The 20426-nt window shown below is 46.6% G+C and overlaps 1 protein-coding gene across 2 annotated transcripts; it reads right to left on the bottom strand.

Moving 5' to 3' along the window:
• Positions 1 to 393: 393 nt before the first annotated feature.
• Positions 394 to 13530, bottom strand: Prss54 (serine protease 54). 2 transcript variants are annotated; one of them, XM_050144004.1, is made up of 5 exons: positions 13470 to 13530; positions 11383 to 11554; positions 4260 to 4518; positions 3383 to 3511; positions 394 to 924 (listed from the first exon to the last, which is right to left on the bottom strand). In XM_050144004.1, exons 1-5 carry the CDS (start codon positions 13528 to 13530, stop codon positions 394 to 396), a joined length of 1152 nt encoding a protein of 383 aa, XP_049999961.1. The 2 variants fall into 2 exon arrangements, with proteins under 2 accessions (XP_049999961.1, XP_049999962.1); XM_050144005.1 differs by having other exon boundaries at positions 4260 to 4514; positions 11379 to 11554.
• Positions 13531 to 20426: the final 6896 nt, after the last annotated feature.

Here is a 20426-nt window from a genome sequence, read left to right on the forward strand (position 1 = left end):
CCCCCCCCCCCCCCCCCCCCCCCCCCCCCCCCCCCCCCCCCCCCCCCCCCCCCCCCGTCACTACCAAGCCACATCTAAATGGTCACCAGTAGGGCCACATCTACCCGTGGTAACATCTTCCCAGCCTGGCCCCTGGAGCCATAACACTGAAAGAACCACAGGGCACTCTAACGGTTTGATACTTGTTAGCCCACGTTTAGTTCACAAGCGTAAATGAAGTGACCTTCCCACATATGGGAGTGGGACAGAGGAGGGAGAGCCAGCCCAGTGATGCTGTGGGCCTGCCTATGGTCGCCCAGGTGGCACCTATCAAAAGCGGACCCCAGAACAGTACCATAGACGCCTAGCCCCGTGCACTCCAAGCTTCTTGTCTGTGGGGAGGTTAGCTGCTAGCTAGACACCGCTGGCCAAGAAAACAAGCATGAGGGGCATCAAGATTCTTTCTTGGGGCCAACACAGCCTGCTCTGGCCAGCTACAACCCCTTCTTCCCCCGCCTCCCTGCCGTAGTAGTCGTAGTACATGGGTTGAATAGCCACTTTTGCAGGCCAGCCTGATTCCTGAAGACCGTTTGCCCTGAAGTTCTGCCCATTGTCTGTTGACTTGTCATCCACAGTGGACAATTTTGGTCTTTGGGAGTGGGTTTGGGGCCGTTCAGTATGGCTGTGCACAGAATACGCATTCTTTGTCAGGGCAATATTTGATTCGTCAAAAAGGAGCTCAGGGGGCAACTTCTCCCAGGACTGGAGCGAGGACAGGGAAGAGCCAGCCTTCCTCGCCTGGGCCATGATCCAGTCACTGTAGTCTTCCACACTGGTATACAGAAACAGGCCAGGGCACGAGTCGCCTCCATAGGTCATGATTCCTTTGAGGACCCAGAGATTCAGCTTCTTCACTTGGCACATCACAGGGCTTCCTGGTTCCCCCTGCAATAAAGGACAGGGGGCTTAGGTTTGAGAAAACCTTCTTTTTCTGTAGACGCCAGAGGTCTGTTTTAGAAGGGTTTGTATTGATTCTCTCTGGAAATGGGCAAATTATAGGCTACCATTTCAAATTTAGACAGCCACCACCAACCACACCATGGGGACACTAGTCTCTCCTCTCTCTTTCTTTCCCTCTCTCCTCTCCCTCTTTCCTGTTTGCTTGTTTGAGACCTGCTCACAGATGACCGTAAACTCTGCCCCCCCCCCACTCCACCTCCTCATGCTGGGAGTACAGACTTGCTACCACAACTGCTTTTTTTTAATGCAGAGCTGGGGATCAAATTCCTGAAGCCAGCCAGGGCTTTATTCAAGGCAAGCACCCACCAGCTGAGCCACCTCCCCAGTCCAATTTTTCTTTGCAAATTATTTGTGGCCTTGGCACCCAGATTGCCTGTAATGTCCTGGCTCGTTTTTTCACTGTCTTGGATTTTGCTAGCACTCTGATCTGGGGCTGTTCTGGGTCTACAGCTTCCTAACCCACGTCCCAGCCACTGGTTACTCCTGCTCACCAGCCCCGCCCATCCTGCCGTCTTCCCTTTTTCCTGAGTTGTCCCCTGGGTCTCAGGCATTCTGCTGCACACACCTTAACTCACACAAGGTTCAAGAAGGCAGAGGCTTAGCACTCCGGGCTGGATTTGGAACCAGCGCAAAGTGACCTGATCCCTTAGCGCCTGTGACACACGCAGCGCTGGTGCTGGGCACGCAGCGTGCGCTCAGTCAAGTATTAGCTATGGCCGTCGCGAGGGCTTATAAAGGCACTAACTTTTCTGTAGGGAGTTGAGGGAATGCAGAAAGTCCCAAGATAACTATCAGGTTCCATTTATTCCACCCCAGGCCCCCCCTTTTCAAGAGCCAAACCTCCACTCATACCTCATGGTCCATCTGGGTTCGAGATAGGGGAGGACTATTCACCCTCCTTGATTGTATGGCCCCCTCGACTGTAAAAGCCAGGCAAGCTGGCCAACGATACGTTGCTCTTGCTGTTTGGACTGAGCGAGCAGTGAGCAGTGTGGCAAGTGATAACAGCAAACCGTTTGCACAAATTCAAGAATGAGAGGCAGAGAGGCAAGGGTTGACCTTATCAGCCCCTTCTCATCTGCAGCCCAGGGGAATGAATGGCTGCCTGGCGTGTCCCCTCCCTGGATACCTCCCCTTGCTCAGGACGTGTGGGTAGAGCAGAGGTGAGGGTGAAGGGTGGGAGGAAGGGGTGACTGAAAGCGTGGCAGAGCTGAGGCATGCGCTTTCTGCAAAGACACTGTCACGGCTGGGTGGTGAGAAGGCCAATGCCGGTTCCTGGGCAAAGCAATGTGTGCGCTACTCCGTGCTGCGCTCTCCGCAGGGAAAGGACAGCACAGCAGCCCCGTGTTTTCTTTTCTTTTTTTCTGTAGTCTGCTATGTCACCTCAACCTGCCAGTCAGCAGAAAGTTGAAATGTTTAGAGTTCTGGCTGGTCACTTGGGATTGCTGAACGGCCATTGTCCATGACACACTCAGGCTGCTTGGGGTATAGTGAGGAAGGGTATAGTCTCCACCCTTTCCTGGGTCCCACCCCAAGCTGATCATCCTTGTGCTCAAGGAGGAAAATGGATGGGATTTAGGACACACAGTTTGATGTTTCTGACACAGTTGTGGGTACAGATGACCCCCATCAAATGGTTTTGCTACTAACCTCAGGCACAGAATAAGCTCGGGGTTTTGTTTTTTTTTTTTTTTCTTTTGTTCCTGCCCCCACCTGACAGAGCTGTGATTTCTGGTCTCTGAAGTAAAGGGATCAGAGGCTACCAACCCAGGGCCTTCGAGGCAGCTCTGTCTTACCTCCTGGTGTCAGGGGCAGCTACCACGCAGAGGGGCCCCTTTCACTGAGTGGTCCTCTCTCTTGACATCTCACAGAACCTCTAAGAGTTGTAAAAACTAAAAGGGGAAAGGTAAGGAGCAGCTCTGCTGGGCCCGAGGGACCTGTTAGTCTGATTCTGCCCGAGAAGTCCAGTGTTCAGGATCCAGACACCAGAGCCCATTTCCACGAGAGGAAGCTTTCCAAACACTGAAATCACCAATAGATATTTCGTGAGCAGAATTTAGTTCAAAAGCTAAGGGGTAGTGGCTCAGGATGGCTCTGGATACAGTACATGCTGAACCAGAATGAGGGTGAGAGAGCTTGGGTACTGAGAGTCACGTGGGCTCAGGAGGCTGATGGGGACACACAGAGGACTAGCGGTGTCAAGTGACCACATTGTAGGGTTTGAGTACTTTCTGCCAACTGTTATTCCTACCAGAGACACGAGCCCGCAGCACTGGCCCTACCGTTCACTCCCCGTTCTGTAAGGAAGAACTCCCAAGACCCCTTGGTGCAACCAATGATCAATGATTACTTTCAAGAACTGGCTTCTACTGTGTCTTCTTACCAGGCAAACTTTGTATTCCTTATTTGCGTGACTGGCACATTCTGTATTCTGGTCTCTTTGTAAAGGACACAGGTCAATGTCTTCCACGGAGATTCTCCTCAGGATACTCATTGTCATGTGATTTCCTGTCTGGACCATGCAATAGAGAGCCCAAGAATTACTAACAAAAAGGCAGTCCTGAGTCAACCCACCAGCAACTCGCATATCCAACCAGGAATCAACAGAAAATGTCCCTGTACATCCCTTTTACCCATAGAAATCAGAACTCGTGTCTGAGTTTTTACTGGAAACTATCTTTGCTTTGAATTGAAATCTGTAAGCAGGCAGAGAACAATTCACCCCTCCTTCACACTTAAAGAATATACATTTTCGCCGGGAGGTGGTGGCACACGCCTTTAATCCCAGCACTCAGGAGGCAGAGGCAGACGGATCTCTGTGAGTTCGAGGCCAGCCTGGTCTACAAGAGCTAGTTCCGGGACAGGCTTCAAAGCTACAGAGAAACCCTGTCTCAAAAAAACAAAAAAAAAATAATAATAATAATGATGATAATAATACATTCTCTTGTTTCATCCTTGTCCGAGAATGGCAGGAAATGGGTGGCTTAGGTAAGAATGTGCTCAACCGTAGTCCCCTTACTCCTCCCAGTGCTTGTTAGGCAGCATGCTGCCCGTATACTTCCTGGGTACAGAACTAAAAAAAAAAAATGGCCCGTGGAATATGGTACAAGAAAAGACGCCAGAAAGGCAACCACTAGGAATCAACTATAAAACCTCAAGCATTCTGAATGATTCGGATAGGCCCTAGAGAAGTTCCTCTGAGCCCCCCCCCCCACTGCCAGTACACACACAGCCTCCTCTAAGAGAAAGAATGCATTAACTGCAGACGTGGGGTTCCATCCTGCCACCCAGCAGTTCCTCAAGGTTGGTCGTTTCTGTAGCTTTTTGTCCAGGAAGCAGATGGCCTGGACCATGTCATCGAAATGTATGGCAGATTCTGTCCTCAGGAGGGCTATGTCATTGCTCCTGGAGCTGTTAATGAAGTTCTCATGGGGGATGATGGTGCTGACTGAGTACTCTGTGTGATCAACCTTTCTGGGGTCCATGTTGGCTATACCGACAACAGCAATGACCTTCTTCCTAGAGAGACAGACAGCAAAGGGCCTTTGAGAAGTCAAGGCAGTGACGAAGCTTCACACTTCCCTCATTCCTCATTTTTCTTTTCTTTTTTCTTTTTATGTGCATTGGTGTTTTTGCCAAGGGTGTCCAGTACCCCAGAACTGGCATTACAGACAGTTGTGAGCTGCCATGTGGTTGCTGGGACTTGAACTCAGGACCTCTGGAAGAGCAGTCAGTGCTCTTAACCACTGAGCCATCTCTCCAGCTCTCATTTCTCATTTTTTATGTTTTTCATTTCCAACCTGGCATCCTCATCCAACTCAATCCCTGGGTATTTTGTCTTTGTTTTTAACGCGTGTGTGTGTGTGTGCAAATGTGTGTGTGCATGCGTGAACATACATGTGTATGTGTGTGTGAATGTGTGCCACTTGTGCCTGCCAGAGTCAGAACGCATTGGATTCCTTAGAGTTGGAGTTAGTAATGGTTGTGAGCTCCTCGATGGTGCTGGGAACTGAACTTGGACTCCCTGGAACAGCAAGAAGTGCTCTAACTGCTGAGCCATCTCTCCAGCCTCCGGTTCAGTTTTTACTCAAACCTTTGAACTCAGTCTCCAGGGAATCTCTTCTGAATTTCTAGATTTGTGCTTTCCCTTGTGAGCCCAATCTCTTGGGGTATTCTTCTGTTCTGATAACCATTTATCTTACCATGCAAAGATCATCTGTTCACATATTCTTGGGTGACTTTTCTGTATGAATAGTTTTTTTTTAACATAGCTCAGTGATTAAGAGTACTACCTGCTCTTTCAAAGGTTCTGAGTTCAATTCCCAACAACCACATGGCCGCTCACAACTGTCTTTAATGAGAGCTAGTGCCCTCTTGAGGAAGAGACCAGGTCAGCCATCCTCATTAACCTAGACCATGAAACCCAGTACGACCAAGTTCAACAGAACCGCCATATACGGGCTGCCCATACATGCTTCAGCAATGCCAGGGCATGTATTTCATTCATTCATTTCATTTCAATACAAAATATGTAATCATGACTCTCACTCACTGTCTCAGCACTTAACATCATTTTTTTTTTGTTTTGGTTTGTTTTTGTTTTTCGAGATGGGGTTTCCCATGTAACAGTCCTGGCTGTCTTGGAACTCGCTTTTTATACCTGGCTGGTCTCAAATTCACAAAGATCCGCCTGCCTCTGCCTTCCGAGTGCTGGGATTAAAGGTTGCCGCCACCACTGCCCAGTCTCTTGGTGCAGCGTCTCGCCTCACACACTCTGTGAGTGCATTGAGGGAGGCTATGGCTTTACAGAGGCGGGATTAAGCTGGGTGTTCTCTACCTCTCCCCTCGGGACTCACCCAAGAAACGATACGAATGTAAGGCAGATGCATACACCCTAAAACCATACACCCTAAAACTCAGCCCTCTGTCATCTAACCAAGGCTGGTGCACCCAGCAAAAGACAACCGGGAGTGGCAGGTTACACCTGCTGCCGCTGAGCTCAGCAGCAGCCCAGTAAGAAGACTCTCAGCAGAAAGGCAGATAAGAAAGCAAGCCATCTTCTAGCAGGAGGAGAATGGAAAACGATGAAAGACTTAGAAAGTGGGCCAGGAACAGTGCCCAATGAGACAGAAGTCAGCCAAGTTGTCTTGTATGTCTGCTCTCATTTTCTTTTGTATGTGTGCCGGGCGTGCATGTGTGTGCACATGTGTGGAGGCCTGAGGTTGATGCTGGGAAGCATCCTCAACTGGTCCTTCACTTTCTTCATCGAGGTGTGGGCTCAAGCCCAGAGCCTGCACACAGTCTCCTTAGGTGAGAAGAGTTAGGTCAGACAGAGCTGTGTGGAGCTGGTGAGGGAACAATCTGCACTTTGCCTCAGGAGCATACAGACCCTGGTTCATCTCACTCTCCCCACCCCCAGGCTGTTGTCAGTCCTGGCACTGATGAAACCCAGCTGGAGCCAGGATAAAGGGGTAAATGCGGCTGTCACCCACACCAGAGCGGGGAGAGGAGAGAGTGGATCGCTGGTCACAGATGGGAGGATCTGGCAGAGCTGGACATCCAGTCCAACGAAGATGAACTCTTTCTAAGGTTGAGCAAACACTTCATTGTCTAAGCCATGAAACTCATGAAAATGAATGAGGGTAATGGCGGAAGCTGGGATCGCAGGGGTGAGCCGGGCATCTCCCGGGTAGATAAGCATTCGTAGCCACACTGCTTAAAATCGGAATCACCTCAGACGTATTTAATGCCAGGGTGGCGGTGGGAGGGGCAGAATGATGCCTACAGAGTCTTCCATGGACACAAAGTGTGAGTCATAAATAGGACAAGAATTGGGAGTGAGGGGTTCTACAGAAATATCTTGCCATGATCTCAAAAAAATGGACCACAGTTGGTAGCAAGGCCTTTATTTTCATATTTGGAGGTAGAGGTTCCTAGGGCCTGATTCAGTAGAACCAGTGTCCCCTTCCCTTAAAAAAAAAAAAAACCTTTTCTTCTTTCCATATGTATTGTATATGTGGTGTGTGTGTGTGTGTGTGTGTGTGTGTGTGTATGTGTGTGTAGGACTGAGGTTGATGTCAGGAATCTTCCACGTCTTACTTCTGTCTTATTCTCACACAGAAGAAAGTAGCCATGTAAACACATACCTAGAAGGCTTCTGCCCATACATCTAGAAGGCAGCAAACGTGCTGACCCTCTAACCTTGGACTTTCTGGGCTAAATAATCCAGTTTATGATATTGTGTTATGGAATTCTAAGCTGACTAGGGTAGAGAGAATTCTGTGTTAGTAGACATAAGAATAAATATAGAAAGATAAATAGATGTCTACAAACACATTATGCATTTAAAAAAAATCCAAGAAAGTGATGGCAGGCCATGGCACAAGGGGAAGAATCTAGTGACTGAGGGGATGGTTTCCTTGCCTGACTTTGCTTCTTTGTGGATATTCAACAATATACATGGATTTCTACTTAAAAATGTAAATTCTGGCTCTTATAGAGACAGTGTTGAGACACACTCAGAATGGTCCATGTTTAACACACCATTGTAGGCTTTCCCACAATACAGTCTCTTACAAAACTAGGCTGTCTTGAACTTCTGGCCGCAGGATTGTTTCCTTTTAAACCAAGAAAGTTGGGAAAAGCACCAAAATCTGCATGTGGTATTGTGCCCTGTCAGATTCTGGGGTGTTCATGCTGTAAGACCTGAAGTCCCTATGAGAGAGTCTAAAATAAAGCACGCCAGCAGAGCTTATGGTGGCTCCATGTATACTGAGTATGTCCATGGAAGATCAGGCACACTCCCTCCCTCATTGAGGAGCAGAAGGTTGTTGTGAAACTGTTGAAGGCCAAGCACAGAGTCAGAAAGTGAAATAAGTGTGGAGTTTTTTTTACATAATAAAAGTCAAGGCTCTGTACACACACACACACACACACCCTGACCAGTGAGAGGGTCAAGGGTGGACCATGAACAACAGAAGGTAATGAGAGCAGACTGAGCCAAATACAATGATACACATGCTTGAAAACACTGTCATAAAGTAGACGTCTATGGTACTCTGGTATCAGGAATGGGTTACATCTTACTGAGTCTACTGGCCAAAGGGTTCCCATGGAATCCCCCTGATGTCACAGACTATTTGCCAAGGCTGTCAGTTGCTCTCTCTCCACAATGGTAAGACCCTGTTGTTGAAATCATCATATCATTGATCACAGAGAAGTTGATGTGGTGCCTGACTAGAAGCTTCAATCCTACCGACTAGTGTAGTGTCATGGCTTTGGAAGGCACTCTGCACACTCCAGAGGGAAAAGGTAACCATCAGTATCAGCCAGCTATAAACCCTGACCTACAACAGCAACCTGCCTGCAAAATACAATGCTGCAATAGTGACACAGATATAATGGATATAATGGAAGTAACCAACCACTTTGGGGGTTGCTGAATTTAAGGCCCATTCCATGAGCTATAAGCCATGCCATACAAAGTGGCCAAGAACCTGAGACTAGATAAGTCATGGGCCTAGGGGGAAACCTAGTAGAACTATTCTGCTAAAGGAACATAGCAATAAAATGACTCCTGATGGCATAGTCATAGATCTGTGTCTTGATCAACACATCAGAGAAGTTTTTTCTTGTAGTAGGTGGGAGTTAAGACAGAGACCCACAACTGGACAACGTGCAGAGAATAAGACTTAGGAACACTCACTCCCAAATGGGATGTGTTCATTAACCCCCTCCTCTCAAGGCTCAGGAATCTATGAGGGAGAGGAGACAGAAAGATTCAATAGTGCTATTTTATTTATGTTTTAATAAATAAAGCTTACCTAAAGATCAAAAGGGCAACGTTAAGCCATTAGAGGTCAGGGAGAGGTGACAAGCACCTTTAATCTCAGGATGTGGGAGACAGAAGCAGAAGGATCTCTGTGAATTCAAGGCCGCCTGGGCTACACAAGATCAATGTAGAAACAAATCCAGGTGGTAGTGGCCTATACCTTTAATCCCAGCACTAGAGGGGACATAAAATGAGAGGAGAGAGAGGCTTAGTTCACTTAGTCTGTGGTAGCCCAGCCTTGATAGAAGAACGACTTCTCTAGTGACTTGGATGCTTTGCTTTTCTGGGTTTTTTCATTGAACCCCAATTTCTGTCTCTGGGTTTTCATTATTTGTACCACAAGATTGTAAGAGTCAGAGATAATGGACGACTTCAAGGAACCAGTGTCTTCTAGATATAACAGGACAGGAGTACATACGAAGTCACAGAGACTGTGACATCATACACAAGGCTTGTGCAGGTTCCAGCCAGACAAGATCCCAGGGATGGGGGAGTGGATACAGAAAATCCAAGGTTAGAGTGTCAGCAGGCTTGTTTCCTTCTAGACTTATAGCCCTAACCAACCCCTAACCAATTGGTACTTGCTGGCAAAGAGGAAATCAGTGTATCAACCACACTCCAGAGAAGGCCCCATGCCCAGGAGTAGTTGGCCAACACAAAACCAGCTCAGTGATAATTTTGTGGACTTTTGGTTTCATTTTCATTTTGTTTTGGTTGGCATTTTTTAATCTTATTGATCTTTTGCTTGTTTGTTTTGATTTTTGTTTTTGGAAGAGAGAAAGAACAAAGTTGAGTAGGTAGAGAGGTGGAGAGGAGTTGGAGGAAGGGAAAAAAATTATTAAAATATATTTCATTAAAAATATTTAATAAAAAATAAAATGCCAAAGGAAGTCTATTATTTTATATGCATACTAAAAGAATAATAAATTTGGGCTGGAGAGATGGCTCAGCGGTTAAGAGCACTGCCTGCTCTTCCAAAGGTCCTGAGTTCAATTCCCAGCAACCACATGGTGGCTCACAACCATCTGGAATGAGGTCTGGTGCCCTCTTCTGGCCTGCAAGCATACACACAGACAGAATATTGTATACATAATAAATAAATATTTAAAAAAAAAAGAATAATAAATTTAAAAATACACAAAGCAAGTATTAAAAATTCAGCAGCTAAGGAATATTCTATCAGGTGTTTACATTATAATTTCTTTAGCTGATTAAACTATTCTTTCAGGCTGGGGAGACAGCTCGGTGGATAAAGCACTCACTATGCAAGCTCGAAGACCAGGGTTTGGATCCCTAGGATCCACATAAAAGCTAAGAGTCCTGCACACAGGAGGCAGAGATAGGGAACTCTGGGCAAAACCCAGCCAAATCAGTGAGCGTTCAGGTCGGGTGAAAAACCCTGCACCAGTAAAGTAGAGAGCAATGGAGGAAGATATTCAATGTCACCCCAACACATGCACACATACACATCGCATGCACGTGCACATTACACATGCACACGCAAAACCATCACAGGCTTTACCTTTCACATCTACTATAGGAGAAATTAAGCAAGAATGTGCAAGACCATGCAAAAATCTGGCCGTCAGGGTGATGACATCACAAAGCTGAAACTTTCCATCCTTTCTCCATCTATGCAATGGATAGCATACTCTTTCACATACAGCGTGCATAAGAAATTATATTATCATGCTAGTCTATGATAACTGGAAATTCACTTTTATTTGGCTGTTTTTTGTTTTGTTTGTGTTTGTTTTTAAGGCAGAGTCTCATGTAGCCAGGCTGGCTTTAAACTCAACATATAGCTAAGGATGAAGAAATTTTAATTCTTGACCCTTCTGCCTTCACCTTCCAAGTGAAGGCACCTCCCAGGCCTGTGCCAAAAATCCCCCTTAGATGTTTACTTTTATATTCTAGCATTTTCTGTGTAATTAGTGAACAACTTTGTGCGGGATTTCTTCCCCAGAGGTTGAAATTATCCTCTTACTGCCGATCCTCGAAAGTTAAGGTCGGCTATTGGACTAGAAGTGAAGTATTCTATAGTTATGAAAACATTTTGGAATGTTTCGCAAATATTTCCTTTAATCATATTTGTGATTTTTTCTTTCTTATCTGTACGAATTTGAGCTTATGGTATGTAATTTGGAGAACACAGACAAGAACAATTGGAGGACAGAGTCATGTTCTGAGCATCCAGAGAAAAGCATCTAGAGGCATGTCTGATTTCCTTCAGCTTTTCTCTGTGTCCTTCTGTCTGTAGCAGTAACATTTACAAGGCCCAAGGAATCCTGCCGACTTCCTTAACTTATCCCGGGAGGACACCTGGTGGATAGAATTAAAGAATCCGCATCTCTGTAGTTGTGGACTTCTTAGATACAACAGATGACGTCTTGCTTTTCACTGGTGCCGCTTCTTGGTCCTCACAGTAAAGTCCCACGAGCCACTGGTGATCTCAAGACCTTGACTCAGGCGAGTACACCCGGAGGTGAGTAGACCCCACAAATCCCCAGGCCTGCAGCGGACCCTCCCAGCCCTCCCTCTGGGGCACTAGCCTGTGCTGGAGAGCCGAGGCGCTGCTGAGAATCCAGAACTCGCTGAGAATGCAGCCGAATGCCAGGTGGGTGTACTCTTGGTCCTGTATGGACACCACCCAGGGGAACTCGGTGCTGCTCACGAGGTTTTCCTTGGACTCGTCCTCGATGTTGGCTTTCTGGATGCCGCAAACTGCAGAGGGAGCAAAAGCCTCACTAAGTGGCACCTGGGGCCCGACCGTTCCCCAGCCCTCGGGACTCCTGTTTTGTGGGCTGTTTTGCTTGGGGCTGACTCTACAACCCTGACGCTTTTGTTCCTCCCCGGAGATGGCCCACATAAAAGACGCTTGCTAATACCTCTGAACCCTTTCCAAGTCTTCCTAGACCCTGCTACTGGCACTCTTCGGCCGAGCGCAGTACCTCTTGGTAGACCTTGCCTGGCATTTTTCATTCAAAAGTGGGTGGCAAAGGGACCTGTAGACATCCTTGTCTAGGCCTTTCCTTAAGGAAAAAAACCCTGCTGCTTGCTTTCCCGGCTCCCCTCTCACAGTGTGAGGTGCAGTTTTCCAGCTTTGCGATGGCAGCACCCTGATGGCCAGATGTATGCACGGATTTGTATATTCTTGGCCTTTGACCTTTTCTAGTTTCATTTCCACTACAGTAGATGTGAAAGGTAAAGCCCGGGATGGGTAGCTCTAATCATCAACTTGATGCAACTTCAAGTCACTTGGGAAGAGAGTTCTGTTTGTTTGTTTTTCAAAGCGATTTATTTATTTTGGTTTTATGTGGATTGGTGTTCTGTCTGCATGTATGTCTGCATAAGGGTGTCGGATCCCCTGGAACTGGAGATACACACAATTGTGAGCTGCCATGTGGGTGCTGGGAATTGAACCCCGGGTTCTTTGGGCAAACAACCAGTGCTCTTAACCACTGAGCCATTTCTCCATCCCCGGGAAGAGTCTCTCAGAGAAGAATTATCTAGATAAAGTTGGAGTGAGAACATGTCTTAATTACACAGACTGCTGGGACAAAACTAAGGCTACTTCAGAAACGCCAGCAATGACATCCCTTGTCCATGCTATGATTTTTCTCTGGAGACATTGATGATTTGTAATATTAGCCAATCCTCCCCAAGCCAAGAACCTCCATGTATGTGACAGCATTCCTTTTTCCAAAATGTTATTTGGGTGCTGGGGAAGCAGCTCAGTAGTAGAGTTGCTGCCTTGCGCCCCATTCCACTGCCAACGCCACGATGAGAAAATGTGGTCCAGACCAAGTGTTTGGTCTGGGTCTCAGCTATGGCTTAGTAGGAGAGATGTCATGTCTGTGTTTCTGAGCATCTCTTGGTCTCCTTGGCAGGTAAGAGTAGGCTGAGGAAGGTGTGGGGTCTTTGCATAGTGTGTGTGTGTGTGTATGTGTGTGTGTGTGTGTGTGTGTTCACTGATCAAACCAAAGGCACCAAAGGTAGACAGAGCCTACTTGAGTCATCTGTCCCCTATTCATCTGCCTTTTTCCAAGCTGGGCGTATTAGTCCTGAGCAGCCTACAGGTCAGGGAGGAGGGGACCATAGCAGCCACTTCTGCTGCCTGAGAGCCCAAGAGACCTCTGCTGCTGTGGTACTAGATGGTCCTCATCAGGATCACAGTTTACAGAGCCCAGTGTACTCCAGGGGTGGGCAGGGATGAGCTGAATGTAGGAGGTAGTTCTCACACTGACCCCTCTGCCCCATAGGCCATTCTGTGCCCTAGAACTGATTTTCCTGTCTCACACCCTTAGAATCAGACGCACACCCATACCCTGGGACCCTGCATGACCTAGATCCAGTCATTCACACATGCCACTCAGGACAAAATTCTGGGGATTGGCTTTCTTGCCAAGTGAGTCCCTCTCTGGGCATTAAGGGCCAATCCATTTTCCAGGATGACGCCTCCACCCCACTCACCCCACAGAAGGCCTTGGGAAGGGAACAAGGGCCACTCCATTTTCGGGGATGGTACCCCCACCCCACCCCACCCACCCTACAGAATGCCTTGGGAAGGGAGCAAGGGCCACTCCATTTTCCAGGATGGTGCCCCCACCCCACCCCACGGAATGCCCTCCACACTCACTGGCAGATGACGAGTGGGCCATGTACAGCAGGACCAGCACCAACCCCCTCATCTCTGCCATCCCCAGAGAGAAACGCAGCGAGCACCATGGGCAGCTGGGGAAGACAGAAGACTCGTGACTCCATCACCTTCCCACACCTGGAGGGGGCGGTTCCCATTGAAGAAGCCACCAAAGGTCCCCAGACTGACCTGTCACATCCCCAGCTCTGGGTTCTATGCAAACAAAGGCGGGAAGCGGCTGTCAGGCTCCAATGCTCGGCTTGCGGCTTGTGAGCTGGCCCAAGGAGAAAGGGTAGTCTGCTTTCTCCAGTTTCCTCCACAGAGCAGCCTGGGGTCTGGGGTCTGGCTGTGCTAGAGACTTGGTTCTCTAAAGAGGGTTGGCTTTTGATTTGTGGAATTCAACCCCTGCTTTAACTGTATAGCCAGAAAACACTGCTACAAAACAAAACAAAACAAAAAAAAAGGCAGGGTTTTGGTGGGCGCTCCCCTAGGATGAGTGTCTCACAGGGGTCTCACCCTCCCTATTAGAACTCACATCAAGTCTTGCTGGGATGTCTTCACTAGTGACAGTCTCAGCATTGAGCTCAGTCCGTTCATACAGCCACCCTAGACACAGGCGCCCTCATAATCCCCGTTTTACAGACTCAGAAACTGACACTCGGAGACTCTGAGGAACAGGCCCAAAGTCACACAACAACTAAGCAGTGAACCTGGAAGGTGAGCTCAAAACTCTCTGAGCCTCTCAGCCAGTGGCGGCTTCACGTCACATCCTGGCCTCAAACCGTGGATCATGACCTAAGAAAACCGTGTGCACAGTTCTAAGTCACCATGTTCCTTTTGCTCTTAGCATGGTGCTGCGAGTCCTTCCCTGAACTGTTCCCACTAACGAAGAAACAAACTCACTGTGGCCTTATGCAGGAGAGCTCTGCCATGGAGTTTCTTCTGCACCTTGGGAAGAATGTTCCATTGTGGCATCATGGTTACCACGGCATCTCTCAGCAAACATTTGGATTTAAGAGAAACAGGGTGAAACCTGGCCTCGATGAGGTTATTCTGGAAGATGCCTTCTGGGTATGGCTACAAAGCCTCCCCTGTGCAAGATGACAAGGTCCTTGGTTGTAGCCACAGGCTACCTCCCACCCATCACCTGCCTCCACTTAGACAGTGTCTCCGGTCCCTCGTATTGCCAGGTTGGTTTCTTGGAGATGGAGCCTAGTTTTCTTCCTCCATGATCTCAGCTTGTGGGTCCAAGATAAACTACTGGATAGTCCTAGGAAAGCATGTAGCCTGGTGGGTTCTGCTCTCCAGTTGCTGAGAGAAGCCTTGGTTTCCTACAGCTGCTAGGACTGGATGAGAATTGACAACGTCACCGTAAGATAGAAACAGAGAGGGCTGGCAGCCTGCTGGCATGGGCGCTCAGGAGAGATTCACTTGGTGGGCAACAGTGGCCATAGAAAGGTTTGGGGGAATGGAATGGGAACCCTAAGAAAGTGGTGGCTGTCTCCTACTCGTCCCTGATGTCCTCTGGGGAGTGGGTTTGGAAATGAGGACTGATCTGTCCGTAGTTTGCTGCTGAAGGACCTCGGGGCATTTCCTGGGCATTTTCTCATTTCCCTGGAAGAACAAAGGAAATGCTCCCCAGAGAAGGACACGATGGCCCAGATTGGTCACTTCCTGGGGGTTGGCAGGGGAAGAGTGAACCCAGATGCTCCCAGCCCAGAGGTGGTGAGCCAACTCCGTGAGTTTCCCTACCAGGCTATGACTGCTTCTATCAGGGGCAGGAGCAGAGACAGGAAATGGGACTCTCAAGGGGGACTGTTAAGTGACCTTTTCTTGAGGAGTCTGTTTCTATTCACCCCAAACAGAGAGCATAGCAGCAGCCAGAAGAAAGGATTTCATCCAAGTCTAGCCTGGTGAGCCAGCGAGTTTGGGGTTACTCAAAGGAGGAGAGTAGAGCAGTTACTTGTCAAACCATGAACTTTAATCAAAAGCAGAACTTTTGTGGAAAAGTCCGATACTTTTGAGGGAAATCTCATTGATTCCTCTTTCATTATGTTTCTGAAGCCAAGAGGCCACTGATCACCCCAAAGATGAGGTGTTTGGGAAATGGAGTCTGTTATTTCCTTTACTTTCCACTATATCTGATAGAAGAAAATAATAATTGCTGACCTAGCAAATAATCAGCTCTTTAGTGCCATACTCATAGAAGACATCACCAATCTAACACCGCACCCTTACCCCAACCTGAACTCCCTCCATAGACTACTCACAGCAGACATGACTAATCTAACACCGCACCCTTACCCCAACCTGAACTCCCTCCATAGACTACTCACAGCAGACATGACTAATCTAACACTGCACCCCCCCACCTGAACTCCCTCTATAGATTACTTCTCAGAATAGGCAGTCATTACCAATCAATCAGTCATTTCACAAGAAAAATCAAAGACTCACTTTCTCCTTCACAGAAGAGATTTATTCAGCAGCTTCCAGCACTAAAAACAAGAATATACAGCCTACTAGTTCAACTAACTCAAAATATCAATTTCCAGGGGCTGGAGAGATGGCTTAGTGGTTAAGAGCACTGGCTGCTCTTCCAGAGGTCGTGAGTTCAATTCCCAGCAACCACATGGTGGCTCACAACCATCTGTAATGAGATCTGGTGCCCTCTTCTGGCATGTGGGCAGACATGAAGGCAGAATGTTGTATGCACAATAAATAAACAAAATCTTTTAAAAAATATCAATTTCCAAACTAAACATTGTAAATAATTTGCAAAAAAGTGAAAAAAAAATCATGGTTATGTTTTTGGATTAATTAGAGAATACATGGATACTTGAACTAATACCAAGTTTGTAGTAGTTTGTTAGTTTGACTTTGGAATTCAACAGTTTGAATTTTTTTCCAGAAATATTTCAAGGTTCTTCTGGCTATTTGCAATGCCATTCCCACTACTTCTCTGACCTGGCAACCTCCAGGCTACTCTGCATCTCTGCATTTCTCTCCGTTGAACCCTCATCTGAGCTGGAGCGTGCGCTTGGCAGCCTTTGGTGTCTGATATCTTTTATATGGAATGGTGATTTCAACGCTGCCCAAGTTACTGTGTGTATCAGTGCTTCGTTTCTTTATAGCGCTGGCTAACAGTACAAGTATGGACATGCATGTAATATTGCCACCGTTCATCCTCCTCTTACAAGAGGGCATTTCTACTCTGGGGCTCCTGGGAATAATGGAACTATTCATATTTATCTGACTTAAGTTTCTTGGGCCTTTGTCCGCATGGAGTCACATTTTCATCGTATCTGGGGCTTTTCTGGCCATTGTTACCCTTCTTCTGCCCCTTTATCTCTCTCTCTGCATTACATGTATGTTGATGTGCTCTTGGCATCCCCGTTCATTTGTCTTTGTTTCTCAGGCCTGCTAATCTTGATTGACTGAGGTTAACAATCGTCCCCTCTCTTCTAGTCGGCTCCTGAAATGCTTTGTGGAATCTTTTGGGAGGATGGTGATTATGCTTTTCAGCTCCTAATTCCTATCTGGGTCCGTTTTTATCTTCTAGCTCTTTAGCTATTAATATTACCCGTCTGTTTTTTCACTGTTCCCGTCATTTCTTTTCCTATATCTAGTTCTTTGACTATTCTGGAAATAGATAGTTGGTCTGGGGAGTGTGGCTCAGCGGCTGAGCCTGGGTTCATCCCTAGCGCCGCACGTAGGTCCCTTGTGTGCAGATCGTCCTTTCTTGGTTCCCATAATTCTTTGAAAGTAGGGACAGCACTTGGATCAGTTAAGACACCACAGAGCTAACCTTCCTGTGGGCTGGCTGGTTTTTTTCTAGGCATTCTTTTTGTTCCTTTAAGACTTGGTTTTCAGAGTTCTGAAAAACTTAATTCTAATGATTTTTACTAGATTTTTCCATTGGTTTTTATGGAAGGACAGACTTTAAAATTTTTTTTAATGCATTCTATGTGTGGACAGACTTACACCGAAGTTCCTTACACTGCCATTTTTATGAGTTCACCTTCTTCATTCATTCATTTATATGGTGATGAAATACACACAGACGCTCCCTCATCACCTAAACCTTTTCAACGGCAATGCAGTGGTGTTAATATATTAGTGTTGGGCAGCCATCAACACGGCTCTTTCCCAGAGCATTCTTTTTCTGAAGCAGGATATATGTATGAACCCTATGTAGTAGTCCCAGAGAGCCAGCCTGGAGCTCATGTAGACCAGACTGGCCTCGAACTTGTGGTGATCCTCCCGCCCCTGTCCCCGATATGCCAAAATTACAAGTGTGCACCAACACACCTGGCTCCAGAGGTCTTTCATCTTTTTAAATGGAACTTCACCTCTCAAACTGTAACTTCCGTTCCCTTTATCCACAGGCACCATTCTGTTTTTCTGTTTTTTTTTTTTTAAGAGTTTTTTTAAATATTTATTTATTTATTTATTATGTATACAATATTCTGTCTGTATGCCTGAAGGCCAAAAGAGGGCGCCAGACCTCTTTACAGATGGTTGTGAGCCACCATGTGGTTGCTGGGAATTGAACTCAGGACCTTTGGAAGAGCAGGCAATGCTCTTAACCACTGAGCCATCTCTCCAGCCCCTGTTTTCTGTTTTTTAGGAGCTCTGATTGCTCTTGCAGAGGACCTGGGTTCAATTCTCAGCACCCACATTGTGGCTTACTATCTGTAGCTCCAGTTCTAAGGGACCTGACACCCTCACACAGACATACATGCAGGTAAAATCCAATGCACATAAAAGTAAAAATAAATAAATTTAAAGTACTGAATGAAAATTTTTTAAAAATCTGGTTACTTGTGACCCCGCACATAAGTAGATCCACCCAGTATTGTCCCTTTGTGTCTGACACTTCATTTAACACACTGTCTTTACTGTCCAGTTGTGTTGTGGCATGTATCAGAATTCCATTCTTTATTTGGTGGGGTGGGGCAGCTGGGGTTGACATCAGGAGTCTCCCTCAGTCATTCTCCAGTGTTTATGAGGCAGAGTCTCTCAGTCAAATCTAGCATCTACCAATGAGGCTAGTATCCAGTCAGCTTGTTCCAGGGATCTCCAGTCTCGGCCTCCTGAGACTTGGGATTCTATGTGGGTCACCACAGCCACCAGGCATTATGTGGGGTCTGGACCTCAAGTTTGCGCTTTATTCACTGAGCCATCAGCCTAGAGGCTCCACTCCTTTCCAAACATCACCTTGTAACTGCTTGGGTGATGGATAGGTCATGTCCATCCTTTGACGCTGGTGGGTAACTCTCCAAATTCTGGAATTTAATTTTGTTAGACACGTACCCAGTTACATCTTATTCATCAACTTGCTTTTGGGGCAGAGCTCAAAATCCCAGGATGACCTGAAGGTTGCTATGTGGTTGTGAATGACCTTGAACACCTGATTCTACTGCTTCCACCTCCCAAGTGCTGCTCCTTACCATATTTATGCTGGGGTTTGAACCCAGGAGTTGGTGTTCACTAGTCAGGAAACCTATCAACAGAGCTACACCCCCAGCCCTCTGGAACATTCACACACAATTATTTATTATAAATATAAATAATAATTTTTTAAGATTCAAAAGCCGATAAGCCAGTTCAGTAAAGTTGCGAGACTATAAACCCAACATACAAAACTTATGGCTGCAGATATGACTTGGTAGGTAAAGTGCTTGCCATGCAAGCATGGGTACCTGGCTGTGGATACTGAACAACCTCATAAGACTTGAGTACATTGGTGCACGCCTGTCATCCCAGCGCTGGGGAGACAGAGACAAGAAGATCCCCTGGGCTTGCTTAGTCAGTCTAGCCAGATCAGTAAGCTCTGGGTTCAATGAGAGACCCTGTCCCAAAATTTAAGGTGAGGATCATTAGAGGAATATACCTGCCTCCAACCTCCGGCCACCACATGCACACACACACATGTGCACATGTATCTCACACATTGATTCACATGAATACATACATAAACACGGAGAGACAGAATTGGCAATATTTCTATACAGTAACAACAAACAACTGAACAAAGAAATCAAGAAAACAGTCCCAGAACTGTAGCACGGAAATACTTAGGGATAAGTTTAATCAAGAGGGTAAACATTTGTCAACTAAAAGACATAGAGCACTAATGAAAGAAGACACAAATTACTGGAGAAGTGTTCTCTATGTTGGGGATAAAAGAATTAATGTTGTGGGACTGGAGAGATGGCTCAAGAGGGTAAGAGCACTGACTGCTCTTGCAGAGGTCCTGAGTTTAGTTCCCAGCAACCATATGTGGCTGACAACCAACTGTAATGAGATCTGGTGCCCTCTTCTGGCAGGCAGAGATGCATGCAGACAGAATACTGTATATATAATAGACAAACAAACAAATCTTTAAAAAAAAATTAATGTTGCTAAATGCTAAACTCTTCATAACTCTCAATCTATAGATTGTATGCAACCCCTGTCAAAAATTTAATGGCCGCAGGTGTGGCAACACACACCTTTAATCCCAACCCTTGTGAGGCAGAGGCAGATCAACCTCTGTGTTTGAGGTTGGTCTTGTTTTTAGAATGAGATCCTGTCTCAGGAAAAAAAAATTAGTACCATTCTTTCATAGAAACAAAAAAAAAATCCTAACATTCAAATGGAAGCACAGAAATCCTATATAAGGCAAAATTTCTTTGCTCCCAAATAAAAAAGCTAGAGGTCTTTCACTATTTGATTTCTAAGTGTGCCACAGAGCTCCGGTAATCAAAGCAGTGTGTGCTGGAACTGGACTGGGTATTCAGGCCAGTAGACTAGAACAGAGTCCACCTGTACTTGTGGACAGTTGATCTCAGCAGAGCTGCCAAGGGAACACAACGACGAAACAGTTCCTTCAGGACACCGTGTGGGAAGCGGAATGCCCACTTGCAGAAGAAAGAAATCAGACCTTTTTCTCACACTCGATTCAAAAGGAAC

Source organism: Alexandromys fortis, unplaced genomic scaffold, assembly GCF_014885135.2.
Source record: "Alexandromys fortis isolate MF-2015 unplaced genomic scaffold, M_Fortis_MF-2015_v1.1 scaffold_1, whole genome shotgun sequence".
NCBI lineage: Eukaryota > Metazoa > Chordata > Mammalia > Rodentia > Cricetidae > Alexandromys > Alexandromys fortis.